The sequence below is a fragment of the Xenopus laevis genome, chromosome 2S (genome assembly GCF_017654675.1).
Source record: "Xenopus laevis strain J_2021 chromosome 2S, Xenopus_laevis_v10.1, whole genome shotgun sequence".
Lineage (NCBI taxonomy): Eukaryota > Metazoa > Chordata > Amphibia > Anura > Pipidae > Xenopus > Xenopus laevis.
The window spans coordinates 50,714,509-50,736,876 of record NC_054374.1 but is presented as its reverse complement, the minus strand read 5'-3'; the positions used below and the strand labels follow the sequence as shown (position 1 = coordinate 50,736,876).

The 22,368-nt window shown below is 36.4% G+C and overlaps 1 protein-coding gene across 2 annotated transcripts in view; it reads right to left on the bottom strand.

The window, feature by feature from the left end:
* Positions 1-330: 330 nt before the first annotated feature.
* srpx.S (sushi repeat containing protein X-linked S homeolog) overlaps positions 331-22,368 on the bottom strand; it is a 48,765-nt gene continuing 26,727 nt past the window's right edge. For both annotated transcript variants that reach the window (XM_041583762.1, XM_041583763.1), the window contains 8 exons: positions 21,230-21,421; positions 20,424-20,600; positions 14,972-15,098; positions 14,465-14,586; positions 10,647-10,826; positions 5,604-5,737; positions 5,083-5,204; positions 331-2,748 (listed from right to left, as the gene is read on the bottom strand). In XM_041583762.1, coding sequence (XP_041439696.1) covers positions 2,568-2,748; positions 5,083-5,204; positions 5,604-5,737; positions 10,647-10,826; positions 14,465-14,586; positions 14,972-15,098; positions 20,424-20,600; positions 21,230-21,421 — 1,235 coding nt within the window. In that variant the 3' untranslated portion in view covers positions 331-2,567. The remainder of the gene's footprint in view (positions 2,749-5,082; positions 5,205-5,603; positions 5,738-10,646; positions 10,827-14,464; positions 14,587-14,971; positions 15,099-20,423; positions 20,601-21,229; positions 21,422-22,368) is intronic.

The window sequence follows — 22,368 nt, the reverse complement described above, 5'->3', positions numbered from 1 at the left end:
CTGAATATAAATGGGGTTATACATCAATCAAGAGAGAACATTTAAGCACTTAAAGGCAGAGATCTATTTCCTTTCATCTGTTAGTGCTCAGGACCAATATTTTGTATTATCATGAAAAATTGTATTTACTTATTCTTTTACTTTTTAAATGTTCAACTATGTTTACCCTAGCAGTAATGATTAAAGAAATGTTTAATCATCACTGCTTTAATGTACATGGATCATTATAACTACAACAACATATAGCATTGGGAAAGGTCATAAAATCACAGATTGCATATTTTAACATACAAAGTTGACAGTAATTGATAAAATGCTAACAAGTGTACACAATTTGTAAAAGCCATTTACTTTATTTATGCATTTAATTACATACTCATGCAACATTATGTAGCTCTGTACACAGAAGAAACTCCATTAATATAGACTGATAAACAGAATAGGACAAAAAGGGAAAAATTACCCAGCCCACGGGCTAACAGTCTATAAAAAGAAGCATACAGGGAATATATGTATTTATACATCCATACATATACAGTACAATCAGGGGAAAAAGAGGAATACTGGTCCATTCAAGTTTGATGGCATAGATTCTATAAGGAGAGATCAGAATTTCTTATTTTTATAATTATGTCTTAAATATATCATAAGATTAGGCTTTCCCAAGATTTCACAGTTTTACAGAAAACTACAAGATTAAGAATTTAACTTGTCCAATGTTGAAACGAATAGTGATTTGTCCAATCACAAATGAATAGTGATATGGGAAAAAAGATACCCAATACCTAAGGAAAACACAAATATGTTATCAAGCAAAATCAATTATTTTGTGGTATTTGCCTTAAATAAATGATTTGATATTTAAGCAAACATTGAGACAAAATATCAGAAACAGGTGCCAGAGAAGCCATTAAGCAACATCACTGTCCAAAACATGTCCAACATTTTTACACTAAACTTACAAAATACATCTGTTTTGTAAAGTGATATAACCCAGGTTAACAGCTGCCATATACTGTAGCAGTAACTGACACTTGCAATCATATTTTGACTCAAATTACATTTACTACAGGGGGGGACATTTTACTTTTTCAGAATCAATAGCTTTCATGTTGATATATTCTTCTAGTTTTCAAATAGAAAATTTCCATTAGTTCATGCTAGTTGAACAGAAACATTTTGCATTTGACTGGAGAAAGTGAAATAGAAAAAAATGGCAGATACAGTTGATCCTACTGTCCCTATCTGAGTCCTCCCTGTATGATGTTCCTTCCACCCCCTCTGTGCTGCTTGAACTCTGGGGTATTATAACAATGTTTTTTTATTCAACAGAGGGGACTAAAGGGAAAATAGTTTATTGAGGTTTCCCTGTCATGTGATGTGAAGTGACACATTAGATTATTTTAGCATGACATGACAAGTTGAACCTGCAGCAATCCAACTGTGAGAAGAGATCTAAAGGAAATATTGGCCATTTTTTTTCAATTTAAAGAACTAAAAAGCTTAGCTCATTGCAACTGAATAAACAATAACTCAATCAAGTTTCTTTGCCTTGGCTCACTTATGGACACATATTGATCATGTGATATTTATTGGGCTAGTAAATCAAAATAATAAAGGAAGGAGAACTCCAGCAGAATCTTTGCAAAACGTATTTATTGGGCTTACATTATGTTGAAAATAACAGTAGCATATCCTTTGCTTGCACACACAAAAAGCAACAATATCGCTATATAGCACTAGCAACTGTGTCTCTTGCAACTTGTATCTGTCTTAAGGTACAAATGTATTTGAGACTTATTTGAGGTATACGTACTGGAACTTAAGTGGTGAAAACAGGGACCATTTCTTTTGTGTTTGCTATTTAACAAACACCACAAATTTGAAGTGTCTGTGAGCCCAAATGTAAACTCTGTATTTTTTGTTTCTTTTAAAGCCTTATTAAACCAACTAAAGTATAGGGTTTTTTTTTGTTTTTTTTGCTTTGGCAACTTTCAGTAGCATTTTTAGCTTTAAAAATACAAGCTTTTTAATATATAATTATTGCATACAGCACTACCCATTTATATTGAATATGCCTCACTAAAATGCTTTGTTTTTACTGTATATAGTTTCTTTAAATGGTATAAATGATACAGAATGGGATCTGTTATCCAAGATGCTTGGTATCTGCTTTTTTTCTATAATAGACCATGCCCTAAGGCTACTGAAAACATTTAAACCTTACCAAATATTGCTAGAGTAGATATGGATTCATGCTAGGTTAGTCAGTACTTAATATGACTTAGCATCTTAATACAAGAAGAAAGCTAGTGGAACAAATAAGAAACATCGTTGAAATAGGGCATTGAAAAGGGCCTTGCCTAATTTAGGAGTTTTTTGGATAACAGCTTTACAGATAATAGACCCCATAGCTGTAGTACATACATAACATGACTGCTTTCGAATACCCTATATGTATGTATCAAGAGAGAATATACATCAGTTCATGAAACAATTCTTTACACCAAAGTATGTATTGCAGGTAGCACCTTTTAAACAGTTTATCGACCACACAAGCACCGTAATCAGTTACAAGTGTGACCAAATTCAGCTTGCAGTTTCATCTCGTCTTTCCTAAGAGGAAAGGCATCAATCAAAGTAAAAAGATCTGTGTTAGTGACGGGTACAGCATATCGCTCTTTGTCCATTCCATGCTTATCTAACACCACCAATTGAAATTTGTTCTGGGGGATTCTTAGCAGCAACCTAAACAGAAAAAATACAGAACCAAATTGATCTTTATTTTAGATTGTGGGTAAGTAACAGTAAATGCTTAATTACGTTTGCAAGTGACATTGTCAATGACATAGCTATCTTGTTATTCAAGCAGAAAGAGAAATAAAAAAAAACATGTAGGAATACAGCTGAGGAAAGAGGTGGGGTGAGCTCAAGGATGAGCTCAACCTGAGCTTGCCCACGACCCTGCAATCATCTGTGTAACTCGCCTTGAACACGTCCAACATTGTATATGTACAATGATATTCTTATTTTTTAAATATGGATGCTAGAGTAGAATTAGATGAAAGCAGATTCCGTGTGAATAATCAATAGCTGAACAATCTGCTCAATCTACCTTAGCCTCATAAGCGGCCCTTTAACCTTTTACTAACACAACATTCTGAGATCCTTAGATGCTGTAAACACCACAAGCAAAGGGGATTTAGAATAATGGCACAAATAAAAGAAATAGAAAACTTATCAGGAATAAGAATTCCTAATTTCAAGAAATACAGGAGCCCAAAAATACAGAGCTTACTATCTACGGAGCACTTTAGGCAGTCAGATTGATGCTCTCTCCCATAGAGAATAATTAGCAGAACCTGATTTCTGATGCTGTATGATCAATGAGGTCTGTTTTTATCAGCTGCTGGAACCCCTTAAACACAGCACTTGGGACATCAATGTGATATTTGGGATGGCGTTGTATTAGTTACAGTCAGATTTGAAAAATTGTGTCAAGTGGTTAACACTTGAGGAAATATCAATCTCTAGGGAAAAAGCTTTATTTGGTTCAAGTCCCTCTTCAGTCATATCAAGTTTACACATAGATAGATATTGTCCCCAGCAGAGGGGCTAGCTCCACAATTTCTGTAGACTAAACTTTTGCAAGACAATGCAAGAATGCAACTTTTTAATCTAGTGTTATTTTTTGAAGTTTTTAAATGTCAGGTATGCATGAAATCACATAGGGGCTCATTTATCAACACTGGGCAAATCTGCCTATGGGCAGTTACCCATAGCAACCAATCAGTGAATAGCTTTTTAAAGCCAGCTGCAAGTAGAAAAATGAATTAGGGATGCACCGAATCCAGGATTCGGTTCGGGATTCGGCCAGGATTCGGCCGAATCCTTCTGCCCGGCCGAACAGAATCTAAGTCCTCATTTGCATATGCAAATTAGGGGTGGGGAAAGAAATTGTGTGACTTTTTGTCAGAAAACAAGGAAGTAAAAAATGCTTTCCGCTTCGCATCTCTAATTTGCAAATGCAAATAAGGGTTCAGATTCGGTTCAGTATTCGGCCAAATCCTTTGTGAAGGATTTGGAGATTTGGCCGATTTCAAAATATTGGATTCTGTGCATCCCTACAATGAATGCAGCAATTTGATTGGTTGCCATGGGTTACTGCCCATGGGCAAATTTGCCCAGTGTTGATAACTCTGTAAGAGTCATTTACATCTGATACAGCAACTGCATATGTGTTTGCATGAACCTGCAGTCAGTTGCACATAACCCCTATTCATTATTAGGTACTTGCATCATTAAAACTACTTGCTCTTCCCTAAAATTAACCTTGGCACCAGTCTTTTCTGCCTCTTGCACCTACTAAAACAGTTCCAGTGTATAAAGAATTGGGTGAACATGCTACTCTCACCCTGAACACTGGAAATGATGCTACATAGACTTTGGAAAATACATTTTTTTTCCAATTTACAGTGAAGTGCAAGCACAACTGGGTCAATGCTAGAATTCTGAAGAAAAAAGATGCATGGTTATTGTGCTCGATATTGCCCACTTGTGGGCATAAATGAGCCCTTATATGTCACAGTTCAAAGTTGCTTCTTCCTATGTACCAGAACTGTGAGGTGCTGGTGATTGCTTTGTTATGCATTCAGTTACTTTAGTTAGAAACCACTCGCCTGTCATACCTCATAGGCCAATGCTTCAAGTGCTAGTGCTGCTGCTTGTAAATTCCAATTTTATACACTGTTTTGTTTTGGGTTTTTTCTTGTATTTTTCTCTGTATTGCAGTTCCATGCTAAACAGTTGCTTCAGTTACTTGGCCAATAAATCAAGTGCTTGGGTACTAACGTCATAACTAGAGGGATTTCTAATGCTTCATGGATGCCCAGAAACTCAATTAGCTGCATAATGTGATATGATGATTAAATAGTTTATGCTAGTAGCATAAAGTAGCATAAAAAGAAAACAGTTCATGGCTCACCATTTATTAACCTGGAAGATAAAAACAAAAAAATGTCTAGTTGATACTAATGCATTTATTTTTATAGAAGGGTTCAATAACAGTTACTGGAAATATACCTGAGCTGAAATCCCAGTGCTGGGGGCAGAATTCGGCGTCCAATTCTTCCAATATAAGTTGGATATACTCCAAATAATTCAATTACTGTAACATGTCGTAAGTCCAGGCCACACTGACCTTGCTAATTGAGGAAGAAAATATATATGTTATCTAGTCTAATAGCAAAATAATCATAATAAATGATATTTGCCTAATGGTAAGTACAAAAACCTTCAGAATACTTGTTTAAATAGAGAGATAGAGAGATACAAACAAACATAGATAGATAGATAGATAGATAGATAGATAGATAGATAGAAGATAGATAGACAACCTTAAAGCCATTTAAATTTTTTAAATAAATGTATATTACAAAGTTGCTTTGCAATTTCTTTCATTATGGGCTGGACGGTCTTTGCCCTTTAAGATTTTCTTTTACATATACAGGCATAGGTGGGTTACCCCACCACAGCTGCCCCTTAGGCATGTGCCCACAAGGCGTCTATATAGAAATACAGCCCTGATGCAAAGTGCCACATACCTGAAGCATTCCAATTTGCAGTCTGTAGTAGAAATCAGCCGCGGTAGGAGTTGATACAATTAATAATCTCCTTTTCTCATAAAATTGATCCAGAAATTTTGCTGCATCGTTTATGCCCACATTAATGTTCATAACTGCATTTTACCCAAACCAGTTATTTGGAATAAAAAAAAAAACATGGTAGTTAATGTGTAATATGTCACCATACAGTGTAGTATATTTCTTTAGTACAGGTTAAATGTTAAATCATTTGAGCTGCAACATACACAGGGATGTGTATAGGTGAAAATTACATGTGCTAACCCAGTGTTGTAAAAAAAAAATGAACAAATGCTTAAAAACATGCTTTATCCAGCAAATGGTGCTGTATACAATAGCTGGTTTAATTTGCAAAGAGCTGGCTAAGGGCAAATTCTTTGCGGGCTGTTCAGGGATCAACAAAGGTATCTTATGCCTTTATTCACAGAATGACTGTTTGGATGGATAGTGGGAAATCTACGTGTTGTGTAGACTTACGTTTCAAATTATGTTTATTAAATTTCAATACATATATAATCAAGTGGCCAATAAAGCAAATCATCAGCATGGACATCTAGATGATTCTATGTGAATTAAATGACTACATGAACATGGAAATGTCACATACTGTAGCAGGAACAAGGTTAAAGTTGTATAGATTTTGCCATCTACATTATAAAGTCAGATTATGAGGCTTATTAAAAACTGATAACATTTACTGACCTATCTTATCTCAGCAGAGAAAAAAAAACAATGTTATGAAGTTTTTTGCCATCGCAGGCTTGGTTAAAAGTTTGGTTGAAACAAGAAATGGTAAACATCTACAATACAATAGAGGGCAAAACTATTATTCTAAAAATACTATTGCTGGAAAAATTTTGTCTAACTGTTCATGAATGTAAAAAATTTGTGGGAAAATTTGGAGTTAAAATCTAGAAGGAAAAAAAGTCAAAACAAATCTGCCTATATGGGAATATGTGTAATAATGCACTGTGTATCCCCATTCACATAAAATCAGTCTGATCAGTGATTATATTATTCTAGAAGAATTACACATCAACGGCCTGCTATTCCACTATTACATAGCCTTTCATATATTTACAGCTGTGTGCTTGTTTTTTTTAAAAAAAAAATCCCATTAAGCCTATTCTTTCCCCATGGTAAAACTTCTCTCCTCTATACAATTTACCTTCAGGCGTCCAGCTTGCTGTCAGTGTGCTCTTAGTGCATCAAATCATACGCTCACTGAACATAGTATTGTGGGAGGGGAAAGCAGCCGCGGGAGGGTACGCGCTGCACAAGGGGACAGATCTGACAGCTGAGTACATGAAGCTAAAGTTGGGGGTGGAACAGAAGCTTTGCTAGGAACAGGATGACAGGCAAAATACAAGTAAATGGAGGGAGATATTCTGAAAAATGTTCTACAGTATATATACATATACAGTATATAAGCAGAAAATAGTCTGCACTCACAGGTCTTATAGTAGAAAAAATGTATAAAGTTTTATTCTCAAGAGGCTGTCGTTTCGGCTAGCAATCCAGCCTAGCACTTTGAGATTGCTGGAAGAATAAAAACTTTAGAATAAAGAATAAAACTTTACACATTTTTTCTTTTATAAGACCTGTGGACTATTTTCTTTCTATCATTTTCTATTATGGTATCCAGACATTTACTGTATTTATTTTTATTTATGTGAGTGCCGTCATCTCCTTGGTCAGTTACTTCTTATCACTGTACATCCAAATTTTCTGTATCCATGGGGACCTTTATCGAGGATTGACCAAAATGACATGAAGTAATAGAAAAAAATGGAATCATAGTCTACAGGAGTCGTGGTTCTTTATTTTTATATGATTGCATTTCAACCTTGCACTATATATATATATATATATATATATATATATATATATATATATATATATATATATATATAGATGTATGAAATCAGAATAACTGTTAAATGAAGCACCACTATTTAAATGAACTGAGAGCATAGAAGAATGCTATAACCTTTAAGATATCAGACATTATCTAAATTAACTCCTTCCTACGTAGTTTTGCTAGATTTATAGCATCAGGAATATTGTGCTGGCAGGAAACAGGGGCACTGCCAAGGCATGTTGAGCAACTAACCACAGGCCCCTAGTTACTATACTCGGCAAAAGCCACTCCTGGTAACTTTAAGAGCTGTATTTCTAGTCATTAAACCACAAATTCGACTCTTCTCGTGCAGAGAGCACAATTGTACTCTCTGCACTAGCGATGTGTCCCCTCCTGACTTGCTCTTGCTCAAAAAAAGTAATCGCTGGGAGCAAGGGGGCGGCATCGCAAGAGCCGCTTCAGGCAGACAAGAGGCAAAGAATCGCCCATGGCAGGAAATGCTGTTATATGGGTTTTGAAATGTACACTAACTGAGTATAAGATATTTTACAATGCCTTATTGTCTATATAAAGCAAACAAATGTATTAGCCCCTTTACCAATAAGTTTTATTTCCCTACCTTCAGATGGGGCTTATGTGAGTTCATTAGGTTAAACAGATGCCCTAGAGAAATATTCTGTACCTGATCCATTAAAAGCTACATACAGTAGCACATTCAAGTATGTTTCAGATGTAATAGTTCATTTCATAATGAAAAGAATGCCAATCCAGTAGAAATAAGTCTTTCCCACAGTGTCAATAATTAATAGCCGTAGGTCAGTTTACTCTCAGAGGTATATTTCCTGTAGCAGGTTTACAATAAAAGCTAAGTAAACAAAGGAATGAAGGGAAGCTGATAGAATTAATAGATGTCATCCATTCCCATCCACAAGCGCCTGAGGATAAAGCATGACTGTTCTTGTCAGGGACTTAAGAGAAAAAACCTAATAATTTTTAATAAATCCCACTCTTGCTCTAACAAGCTGCAAATCTGATAAAAAGGATATCTGACACAGGAACAATCAATTAAACGTGAGAAAGACGTTTTGGAAATGGTTATAGTATGCCAGCTGTTTGATTCCATATCCATAATTTAAAGAATAAATTAAGGTTTTCTGTTTCATCATTCTGCTTTCAGCACACAGAGCTAAAGGCTATGCACATACTGTACCTGGATTTTTCTACCGTTAATTCAGTGCTTTGGATATATGACAGCATTTGCCATACTATGTATTGCTTTGCCTCCAGAATGTGTTTAAGCACTGTTTGGGGTGGGGGGGGCAGGCTAGATGCTGTTAACTAGAAACTGCTGCAGTGATTATCTCTTGGGCATCTGCAGCCTTTGAATTCTGTTCCTCTGAATGAAACAGCTGTTCAACCAAAATGCTCAAAGATATATTAAAGCAGAAGTATATTATTAAAACTGTTTTCAGAAATCATGGGGTCCCTTACACCTGCAATATTCTGGCTCCATCCCATTGCATCAAAACCGGCTACAATCTATTAACCTTATCTATTCCTTGCTAAGCCCAATTTGTTTTGGCATAATTCAGACACCTGCTGCAACCAGACCCTGTGAGGACTCCTGCCTGTTCCCACGAGATTTTAGCCCATAAACAAGCAAAAATTATATATAAGGTTCTTTGTAGGCAAAAGGTCATGTATGCCATGTTGACCATTTACAAACTTTGCTAATAATTTTAGGATACATTGAAAATCTGCTTTGAGTACTCATAGTAGATGGTGGTCACTTAGATTTGCATGACTGTTACATAGATACATAGATAATTTGAACCCCTATAATGCATACTGTATCTGTCTATGCACTCACAAATATAACTGTATACACTGATATCTGTACTAAACAAACTGATCTTAAGAGCCCTATAGGCTTGGATATTAAGATTGTTTAATAATCATCGAAGCCACAGTTCAATGCATTAATAGAATTTGCCTTCACAACATCACCCAGCAGGGCATTCAACAACCTCACTGTCCTCCCTAATCATCCTTATGCTTCAAATGAAAGTTCAGTTCCTAGAGTCTATGTGGTTCTTTTATCTTTTCTGTGTATTCTGTTGTATTTATGGATAGTTTCATACGAACAGAAATGGATGAACTACAGTATTTGCATGTTAACAGTTTGAGTAGGTAAGCTCTCTTGTTCCAATTTTTAGTTGTTTTTTTATGTTTCATTGATTAAACTTGTACTCATAGCATTATCAGATACAGTTGAACTCATCTTTGAAGGACTAGACACAAGTGCAGGAGTGTTAAGGGCTTCAAAATAGTGTTGTGTAGAGCACCATGCACAAAGCACTTGCCCAGTAACATACCTAATCCCCTACAGACTCTGAAGCAGGCTCACCCACCTTGGACTACCCCCATCCAGCATACTGCATGATTGCCATCAGGCATTGCAGCCACTGCACTGTCATCCACCAGAGTACATTAATAAAGGGATTCTGTCTTGATTTTTATGATGTATTTTTTATTTCTAAATTACACTGCAAATAATTCACTCTACAATATAAAATTTATTTCCTGAACCAGCAAGTGTATTTTGTTTTAATTGTAATATTGGTGGGTTGGCAGCCATCTCAGGTCATTTTGCCTGGTCATGTGATTTCAGAAAGAACCAGAACTTTAGGATGGAACTGCTTTCTGTCAAACTGTGGTTTCTCCTACTCAATGTAGCTGAATGCGATGATGAGGGGGACCTGGATTTTACTATTGAGTGCTGTTCTTAGATCTACCAGGCAGCTGTTATCTTGTATTAGGGAGCTACTATCTGGTTACCTTCCTATTGTCTGTTGTTAGGCTGCTGGGGGGAGGGGGAGGGAGGAGGTGATATCACTCCAACTTGCAGTACAGCAGTAAAGAGTGACTGAAGTTTATCAGAGCATATGACTTGGGGCAGCTGGGAAACTGGCAATATGTCTAGCCCCAGATTTCAAAATTAAATAAATTTTGAGAAATGGATTTCAGTGCAGAATTCTGCTGGAGCAGCACTATTAACTGATGCGTTTTGAAAAAAAAAAATTTTCCCTCGACAGTTTCCCTTTAAGTTATTTTCCACATCACCTTGCTCTCATTGTACTTACAGGAACATGTTGGTTCTGCGCCTGACCATTCTGAGTTAAACTGACATACACGGGCTGGACTTCCTTGAAGCTCATAGCCGCCAACACAAAAGTAGTCACATGTAGCTCCATAATTATCACTGGCTCCTGAACATTTGACATATCCATTGTCAGGAGCACTTAGTTTTGCACAGCGCTTAACTTTAAAGAGAAATGCAAAAAGGAGAAGAGTTGTTAATAAATTGCAGTGAATAAAAAAGGAGATACTACGCAACAATACAAAAATACTGTAGTACTACTGCACAATACATCTAGCCAAATATCTGTCTCTAAGCTTAAAACATTTGAAGCAATATATAATTAAATCATATGAATTAGAAAAATAAATGAGAAAAGGTTTATATGAACAATGCTAAGCACAAACATGCTAATTCAAATTATACCCCCAAACAATGTAGGTCTCTATAAAAATATATTGCGTAAAACAGCTTATATGTAAAATCCTGCTTCATGTAAATAAACGATTTTCATAATAATATATTTTCATAGTATATGCCATTGGGTAAATAGAAAATTGCCATTTTAAGAATTAAGGGCTGTCCCATGGGATCCATATATGTTAGGTCACATGAGCCAAGCAACAGACAAAATTCTGTCTTTTTCTCCCACACTTCTTCCTGTTACAGTTAGAGTATTTCTTTTCAGGTGATCTCTAAAATGGGGGCTCAAGGGAAAAGATGTAAAAGGGCAATATTTACTGAAATATATATTCCAGTTTGATAAGATTCTTTAATATGCCACTTAGTATGATATAAACATCTGTTGCTTAAGTATTCATTTTAGAGCTTTAGTTTTCCTTTTAGCATTTTAGCACATCTTTGGGGGAATGTAATAAAAGTCGCAAAGAGCAAAACAATTAGCACAAATAAGAATGAAAAGTCTCATTTTGCAATGTAATACTCTTCCTTAAACTTTTATTACATTGCGAATTTTAATTGCGCACTGCGAATTTTCATTGTGCATTGCCCACTTTTAAGAAGTGCTTGAAGGTGTCATAATCTTTTGGAGCAAACATAACAACTATTTCAGTAAGAAGTTTTATTACTTTCACTGCGCACTGGCTTTAACTATAAAATTTGCAAACCTTCTTCCACTGTTGGAAGTGGTCACTAAACAGTTTCCGGGTTCGCAAAAGCTATATTAAATTCGCACAAAGGAAAATTTGTTCGCATAAATTTTCGCATTGCAAATATTTTTTCAGTTACCGACATTTAATACATTCCCCCACTTATCTGTAACTGTCATACATTATATACATTATATACAGTAGAACATTTGTATGCATGGAAGCATACACAACTGTTTTATGTGATATATAAGTTGATATATAAGTGTTCATAAAGATGTCTCAAATACATATTTTTCTTGATTTAATATCACATCTTGACTGTACAGTAAGTTACAAGGATTTTGCAAGGCAGTTCCCTGTGCTCCCACTGGTTGTATTCATACTGTAAGCTTCTGTGGATGCAATAAATTTAAAAGCAATCAATCTGCAAGATTTCAGAGTAATGGAAGTCAATCAAAGAGTGCTACTGTACCTGTACTGGCCTGGAATTACTGAGGCATTCAGAAGGATCTCATCACAGATAAAAAAATAAAATGCAAATATTTATACTGTGTGTGTATGTGTGTGTGTGTAAATAAATGAGGTCACACTCACAGGCCTTGGGGCAAAGGGCAAAAATAAATATTTGAATATATTACTAACGTTTTGGCTAGCCATTGTAACCTGTGCAGTTAATTGGTCTTATCAATGAAGGCTGATATTGAGAGGTTCTCTGCGTTAAAATGCATAGAGGTAAGACATTGTATGCTATTAATTATTATACATATATAAGAAATGTGCTGCTCTGTGAGTTTCGTAAGGATCCTGATGGTGTGATCTTTATTTTAGCTGTGAGTAGGCTTGAGATAATCTTGTAATCTTGTAAACTATAGTGAGGTTATTAGAACATTGCATTGCCACTTTAAAGGCAATTCTTATATTTGTATATTTGGGTGTCACTATGTTCACATATTGCAGTGATTGAGATTGCTACATTATTGTTAAGTAATGTTATTTTCGAGATGATTGTTGCAATTGTAACTGTGTATGGAACAAGGCCTTGCATAATAATACATGAGATAACTATTGTACGATGTTATGTTGCCTGTTTCTATGGCTTGTTGTTTTGTATGTTTCGTTTGATGATTTTTTAATATAATTTCAAGATTTGTGTATGGGTTGTGTTTTATGAGGTATTGAATTTTTAAGAACATACTTGTATAATAGTTGCTTTTTAGTGACGCTTTAGTAACGCCATACACTTTTATTTTCCCGCCAATATGTGTAAATCAGGTACTTTTGTAGTTTGTAATAGCAAATTTTGAGAAAGGCTACAGTAGATTGCTAGCTGAAACGTTAGTTTCCCAGTAACAAATTCAAATACTTATTTTTGTCCTTTAAGACCTGTGAGTGTGGACCTTATTTCTATATGTATAGTACTGTTGTGGCTTTGCACCCAGGCAAGTGAACACAATTTATTCGAGAGTGCCGATATTTCTGTGGTATATATATATATATATATATATATATATATATATATATATATATATATATATATATATATACATTTTATTTCGAGTATAGATGTATAGATGCACACCGGGATTTGAAAAAGTTACAAAATATTGCTTTTATTTAATACATCATTAAAACATAGTACAGGTCAATGTTTCGGTCTCCACCTAAGACCATTGTCAAAACCTAAATGTGTGTGTGTGTATATAAAAACAGTTTTATAGGGTTTTAATAAGTAACTTGAATGCTCAAACATGCGAACAACAGATCGAAGCTATGTGGGATAGGTTAGCGATAGAGGGTACCCTGAAACTGTGCTCCATTGAGCACTTGAGACTGCAAATAGGCGGTGTGCGGACAACAGTAGCTCAGAGAGACCCAAACTGGGACTGGTGTTCAGTACCAGGTACAATACTAAGGTATTGGGTGAGGTAGTCAAGAAACATTGGAATATAATATGTGCTGATACAGATTTGTCAAAAATTTTGCCGGAACCACCCATGATTAGCTATAGGCGAGGGACCATCCTTCGTGACTTGTTTGTCAAAACTGATCCGGTAGATTGTTATGCAGTTAAAGGGAGAAACACCTGGCTATCAGAGTTGAAGCCAGCATGTTTCCACTGTCCAAGTTGCACATCTTGCCGATACATCACAACTGGGTTATCCTTTCTACATCCCCACACAGGTAAACGGTTTTTGATTCGCCAGCATATCACATGTATTATTATAAGTTACCGAGGAGTTCCATGACCATATAAAAACACGAGGCCGAAGGTCGAGTGTTTTTATACAGGTCATGGAACTCCGAGGTAACTTATAATATCCTCATATTTTACAACTGGGGGTACTTTATTTATTATAATACACAAATTTCAGTGAGTCGTGACAGAAATCAGAACTCACCGTTTATAACTGATGACATCAGAACTCACCGTTTATAAGGATATAATTTACAAGATATTCATAGCTTTTGTGTATTATATATATATATATATATATATATATATATATATTTACATTGCTTTTTATTGTTTCCTTAACTCCAAAACTGTTGGCAGAACATTTCTACCTTAACACTCACATGTCCCCTTTTTAATCCTGTGCATTATTTGGTATTGCAAAATGTAATTGCCCCAAGCAGTATTCCAACCGCTTCACTACTTGCTTAAAATTCACTTTTTTAATATTGTACAACCAGTTTGCCAGTTACTTACCTCTGACTTTAACATTAAATTTACATGACGCTTTGTTTTCTGCCCTATCATACACTGTATATTGGATTTTGTGGTCCCCTTCTGGGAAGTTTGTGCCTGAGGGCAGCCCTTTTAGTATAACACTGAAAAGAGAATAATATATTTGAGTCTAGCTGTTTGGCAGTGTAAATGGTAAATCAGGTAAGGTCAGCTTCCTACATTACAAATAGGTTTTAAGTGACATCAAATCAAAATCAAACTACATCTATATCTAGAGAGAGAGAGAGAGAGAGAGAGAGAGAGAGAGAGAGAGAGAGAGAGAGAGAGAGAAGGCATCATTTTTACATTTTCCATTGGTTTTGCTACCAAAAGTTCTTGGTTTATTTATCAGTAAATATAACTAAAAATGTATTTAAATGTAAATGGTTTAATGTATTTAAAAAAATACTTGAGTTAACACACTGCACAAAATGGCACAATAGCACTGATACCCTAGCTAGCCCCTATACTATACTATACTTAACTTACTCAGTTAAAATACCATCTGCTGTATCTCGTCCCTCTGGAGTTTCCCAGAATATTCTTGCTGTCAGCTTATTTGGTTCTGCTACCTTCTCCTTAACACTTGGACATTTAATTCTTGGTGGCTCCAGATCTGTATAATACACCACAAATCAAACAATTAAAAATAAACAATCTGCAAAAATATTTTTTTTAAAAATGGTAGTTACGTAACACTTGCAGTTATGATTGTTACAAGCAAACAACTGTATGCTGGTAAATAACACATATTTATGCTATCTTACTACTACAATTTTTATGACCTATAATACAACTAAGGCTTTGATATATTCTATGGATGTTCTTATTCAGGGCCAGAACTAGGGGTAGGTAGACGAGGTACATGTCTAGGGTGCAAATGTAGAGAGGTGCCAGGCACAGTACCTCTTCTGCTGCTTTCCCCTAGGTCCTTCCTTCTTCTGCCGCCTTCCCCTAGATGCAGCGCATATTCGGAACGTGCGCTCTTCTCCACGATGCGCACTCGCATGCTCATATGTGTGGCAGCATAGTCTGCCTGGTTGACTAAGGCACCTGGCTGACTTGGCCTGGCACTGCTCTTATTAAACATATTGGGTTCATAAGAAAAGTTGACATTTGTGGTGCATCCCAAAAGGCACACAGTGGCTCTGGAGATCTTCTATTCCTGCTGCAAATGATAATTTACAGGAATATATGTTTCCATATATGCTATTTCACATATAGTCAGAGTCGGACTGGGCCAGCAGGACACCGGGAGAAAACCCAGTGGGCCCTGACCTTCGTTGGCCCTGCCGTCCTAGACCTGTTCCCCACAACTGTGCACCTTCTCTATGACCTGGAGGTAGATGCAAGAGGCTTGAGGGTTGCAGAGTCCATGGAGGTGACAGAGGGGGTTGGGAGGTCCATGGGTTTGTGTGGGCCCTTGATGAGGCAGAACCCCAGTCTGACAATGCATATAGTTTGTGCTTAACAACATACTACAGACTGGTAAAACTGGAGTGTTTGCTTCTACTATAGTTTATAAATAAATGTTGTGTAGCCATGGGGGCAGCCATTCCAATTCAAGAAAAGACTAGAAAAGACTACCAGATAGATAATCTATGTAGAATATTATGGTGTTCTGCAGATCTTATTTGTTACTTGTTATTTAATTTTATCACCTCCATTGTTACATATTAGCTTGTTTATAAAAACTAAAATAGAGTTTCTGCAGCAAACCAATCAGTTTTACCAGTGCAACACAACATTACATATTTTAAAGGAGAATTAAAGCTTAACTGAAGAAGTAGCAGACTATTGTACATGTATTGGAATTCTATACCAATCCAAGGCAGCCACATCCCTTTAGCATACCTCCCAACTGTCCCATTTTCATGCGTGACAGTCCTGATTTTGACAGCTCAACCCGCAGTTCCAGGTTTCTTACTGAAATGTCCAGACTTTCTCTTTGATCTCCTGCACTGAAGCCAGAAAAATATACAAAGTTTCTGAAACTTAGTTAAACTAGGTGGCTTTTTGGCAGAGAGCCCAGAATAGTCAGGAGCTGCACTTTGATACTTTTGTAACAATTTAAGATAAGCAAAGAAACAATTGTAACTATTTAAGATAAGCAGGTCTTTTGGGAGAACTGAGACTAGCAGCTTAAAGGGCAATTCACTTTCATTAGCAAAGCTGTTATAACACATAAAAATTGCAATAAAACTACCAGAAATGTGTTCAAACTTTCATAACCTGCCATTTTTTTTAAAATGGACATGATAATTAGGGGGTGTGGCCATAAAATGGGCATGGAAAAATGTTGTCCCCTTTTTTGTTTTTCAAATGTTGGGAGGTATGCTTTAGCAGTGAAGATCTCTGCCTCCAAAAATGCTCCAATAGCTCCCCATCTTTTATGCTGATTCACTGCACATGCTCTGTGCTGCTGTCAGTTACTGAGCTTAGGGACTGTCTCAAAATATACAGTACACATAGAATATAAAAGTCACAGTATGAGGCTGATAATTACTACATTGCAACCAGTGCAACTAATAATCATCCATGTGGTGTCAGCTTATTTTACAGACCAAACCTAATTTTCTGCTTGATAATTTGCAACAACCCCTACGCTTAGTATATCATCAGCTGCTGAAAGCCTACTGAGCATGTGAGTGGCACAGACACTTTCCAAGATGGTGACCCCTGTGGTAAGTTTGAAGGCTTTGATCATTGCTGCTATTGAGAAGCTGAAACTTTAGCCTGGTGCAATAGGTTCAGTATATAAAACATGGCATTTTTAGCCAAATGAATTTTTAGTGTTTAGTTCTCCACTAAAACACACATTTTTGGTGTTACTGTTCCTTCAACACTGGCTTGGAAATTACTAGTCCGTAATAATTTCAGTATATTTCCATTTAAGATAATTCATTTTCGTTATCATTTAGATTTGCAATGTACTGTAGTTCATAGATTGTAATATATTAGAAATTAGAACTAGAAATACTAGAACTACTAAATTAATGTTAAGGGTAGGATTGAGCCACCAGGGTGCCAGCATCTCTCCCCTGCTACAACAAGTGTTTAAAAGACTTTCAACCATTTGACTTGCTATATTTACCATGCCCATTCTACTCCTTGGATGAAACAGAAAAATGGAAGAGAACAGAATTAAGAAGAAAATGAGGAAAAGAGATGAGAATCATAAAAAAGGCAATAAAGAAAGGCTTACAAGGAGGATATAATAATGAGAAAAAGAAGGTATGGGAGCAGAGGGGACAGAAAAGGAGAAAATATTTTGCAGCATGGCACCTCTGTATGTTAATAATACAAAAATGAATCTCAAACAAGAACTTAAACTGACAAAATTAATTGGCTTTTTAATATGTATTTACAAATCATTGCTACAAACCCCTCAAGCCTTATTGTTCCAATTCGATTGTCAAAACACTTAAAATCCCCATTGTACACAAAACACCAGTAATATTTTTTATTAGATGGTAACGGCTTCATAAGATTGAAGGTAAATGCCTCTAGTGCTTGAATATGACTTACTTGTGCTGAACTGCAAATTATGTTACATTACTAAATGTTATGGAAATGGCAAATGTTCATGTATTAATGATGAACACTGCTTAATTTATCCACAAATTCAATAAAAAATACAAGTATCATTATTTATGAATATTCCTTTCCAGTGACTAATCTAGAGTAGTGTTATACGAATTTGTAGGTCATTGTTCAGAAATCATATGACTCAGCCATTGCTTTCCCTTTCCTTTTGAAACAGCAATGAGTGTGTACCCTGAGTCACTTGCATGTCTTGTCTAGACTACAGGCAGTGAGAAACCTCAACAACAGCTGCTGCTCTGGGCCCTTATGAATCACCAGAACATGGGGGGGGGGTGGTAGGTCTACAAGTGTACAAGTGAAGAATGCCAGAAAAGTGAGAGCCAACCTTGTGAAGTTTTGCTTGCTTATGTACCCTATGATGGATATTGCTATACTTTGTTTGAAAGTGTGTTGAAGAAAATGTTAGGGGGTTCAAGAAATTGTTTAAAGAAATGTTTTTAATAATTTTCCAAATTTGGATATTCTGCTGATTTTACAGAGGTTCTGTTTAAAAAATAACCACTGAAAGAGTAAACAAAATTCTCAGTATGTAGATTCCCCTTTGATCCCCCCAGACTTGGATGGATTCTGTTCTCAAGCTAACTTTGTTCACTAGTACATTGTCCTAGAGGGCAGTGCCACCTGTTTGGGTATAAGAGCAGTTGTTTGCTTTTCTGTGCTGTGGAGTGATATCTCTATGCTCTTCCACTGGTAAATAAGTCTATAAAAACCCTGTGATTCCTTTGTTTGGGGTTGTGTCAAACATTAAACATTGTCTTTTAACTCAAGTTGTCTCCAATAACTGAATTTCCACAACACCACTTACACTCCACACACAAACACTGTTTTGAAATGGTATAAGTGAACAATTACCTCACTATTTAACTCAGTGCTGGGTTCCCAGAACATGAAATGAGTAAAAACTGCTTAGCTGTAGAGGATTATACATACGTAAGATAGTTTCACCTAAACTCTTGGTTAATTAGAACTTTATTTCATGCAGGGGATTATGCTGCTATAGATCTGGATTAGTACACATTGTACACAGTGCCCAGACAAGAAGGAAAGCATAAAGGGAGGTCTCCTTTTAATGCATCCTATTTAGTTTGATATTTTGAATTATTCATTTATGTGCAACCACCTAACTTAATCAGTGTGTTTTACTTGAGTTTATACTTTTGCATTTGTATAGGTAAATTCAGTAGAAACTTTATAAGACAGTATAACAAGGAGACTATGGTGCAAGGCTAGGTGCTTTAAATATTTAAAAAAATGTTTTTAACTAGGTACTGTCTATAATGAGGCTATACATTTTATAAAATAAAGTATGCCTTCTTGGTATAATAGCCTGAGATGTGGCTCTAATTGTTAGAAGTTATATGTTGTGTTTGGCTCAATAAACCAGTATTTGTGTACAGAGGAATCCTGCACCGAGCAATAGATTAGCATGGTACATGGTGCAGAGAAAAGTGTCAAGACGTACAGGTCAGCCCTGTCCTTATTGCCTGAATGACATGCAAGTTAGGGGGTGGTTAGGCGGCAAGTGGGAGGATGCTTACCTGGCACCCACCTCTGGCCCCTCACCAATACAGTACTGACAGGCTGCTGCCTTGGAGACCACAACCAAATTTTAGAAAGGAGGAACCTATTAAGTGGCAGACTGGCTTATTTATTTCAAACTTTATATGCAGCTGTACATATTATTGAAAGGGCAAAATAAACTATTCTATCCTGTTTTTTATGAAACCAAAACTTCAAGCCTGGAATTCAAAAATAAGCACCTGCTTTGAGACCACTGGGAGCAACATTCAACGGGTTGGAGAGCAACATATTGCTCACAAGCTAATGGTTGGAAACCACTGATCTAAGGTATAGATTGAATAGATGAATCTGTATAAATTGGTTAGCTGATTGTTTACAACTCTGAAGTTGGGCATGACTTTCCCCTGTGTCCCCATTTGGAAATTGAAAAAATGCAGTCATTCCAGCTTTTGAAGCACTGATACTGATACATCGTCATAGATGTAGGCCCCTTAAAGGCCATGCCCATAATTTGTCCCCATACCTATCCCATTAATATCCACTACTTGGATATGCACTACCTGCATCATTCTAGATTTCCAACTTGTGAAGAATCAAGTATGGATACAGGCTATCATCCTCATAACACAGTGATGAAATCCCTTTCCCTCTGTGATGGCTGCACTTTCATGCGCAATTATTAGGGGAAGGTTTAATAATTCAGAGGAGAATAGGTTGAGTGAAAAGACTATACACTCTATGAGCTCTATGTTTTGGGCTTGTGATCAAATAAGGCTTATACTGTGTTATTTAAATGTACATTTGATTTACTTACCCACACAAGTTGGAGGCTTGCCACTCCAGACTTTGCTATCCATACATGTTACAATTCTTTCTCCTTTCAGCTGATATCCTGGTGAGCAGTAATATTCACACCTGGAGTTAAAGTAGGCGCCATCTACACATTTGAAGCCTCCATTAAGTGGCATAGTAAGAGTGTGACATCGCTTCTCTAATGAAAATAAAAAATATATAATGGTAATCTGTAAATTCACTGAACGACTGCCTGAAGCCTCCTGTGAGTCAGCCCTGAGAGTGCCCCAAAAAACTGACATTGGCATGATACTGGAAGAACGACAATTGTGTGGCCATTGTGTGGACACAGTTTTTGTGTTTGCACCTGTCACCTGGGAACCACTGTTCTATATCCAAGAAGAGCAGTACTAACAGTGAAGCTCTTACGAAGGTAGTTTGTGCTAAAGACTGCACTGTACTTTATATCACCCATCTGGTGATGGTCATCCAATCAATGGGGGTGCCAAAAGATAGGCATAGAGTGATTGTATGCACTTTCTTGTGGTTCTTGCAGTGAGCACCATGGAATAATCGCTTGATCTTCTTCCGGCTTCTAATTTATTCACACAGGTGCACATATGCAGTAGAGTTAAAAGCCGAACTTTAACAAAAAAGCCTGCTATTTCACTCTTCTTTTCCTTTAAGATACTGTGTTAAGCTATCCTCTGCTTTGCTAGTTAGCCAGAGTTAGCCAGAATCCAATATCCTTATGCTTTAATGTATTTGATTGGAGTGCAACATTGCCTTCCACCTATACAAAGAATAATAGAAAAAGAAGAAACTCACGCTTGCATAAATATTTGCCAGACCAGCGTTTGTCCTCTTGGCAAATGACTTGTGAAGCTCCATGGAGTTCATAACCTTTCTGACAATATATGTTGCATCTTGCCCCCTTTGCATTCTTGTAGTAGGATCTGTAAGGACTGTTGCAGGTTGCATGGCCATTCTTAACTTTGATTGGGGAGCACCATGGAGTGTCTATAAAGGGGAAAAAAATAAACTATCTCAGATAATACATATAAATATTCTACAGGAATTCTACTATGGCGGTAGTGGAAACATTAGGGCTTATTTAGCAACAGGAAGCCAGGGTACATAAAATGGGCACAATGCATAGATGCCCCCCCCCCTTGAATTGCTGCAGGTCTCTGAGCTGTGTTTTAGAACACAGAGAGCTGCAGCTAGCCTCATGCATTAGGTAGTGTTGTATTTGTGAGGGATGGGACATGTAGGCATCCCCCTACTCATCCCCTAACTTGTGTGCCAATCAGACTGGTGGGGGGACAACATAAACAGGTGCTTCATTTACCACTCTTGCACCTCCCCCCCTTAATGTTTTCGCACGGCTGTCCCAGGTCTTGGTAATTGATTCCCATTCTTACCTACACTGTATTTTGCCTATTGTAGATAATCATACACTTATATAGTCAGATGCAACTCATATAGTAGAGGTATAGGATCCATTATCCGGAAACCCATTATACAAAAAGCTCTGAATTACAAGAAGGCCATCTCCCATAGATTCCATTATAATCAAATAAAGGTATGGGGCCTATTATCCAGAATGCTCGGGTTTTCCAAATAACGGATCTTTCCGTAATTATACTTTGTCTACTAGAAAATAATGTAAACCGAAAATAAATGACTGGTTTTACTTCCAATAAAGATGAATTATATCTTAATTTGTTTATAACTAGTACAAGGTGCTGTTTTATTATTACAGCGAAAAAGGAAGTCTATGGAAAACAGCCTTTCCATATTTCGGAGCTTTCTGGAAACCGTTAAATAAATTTTTAAAAACAATTCCCTTTTTCTCTGTAGTGACAAAACAATACCTCATACTTGATCATACCTAAGAGATAATTAATCCTTACTAGATGCAAAACAATCCCATTGGGTTTATTAATAGTTAAATGATTTTTAAG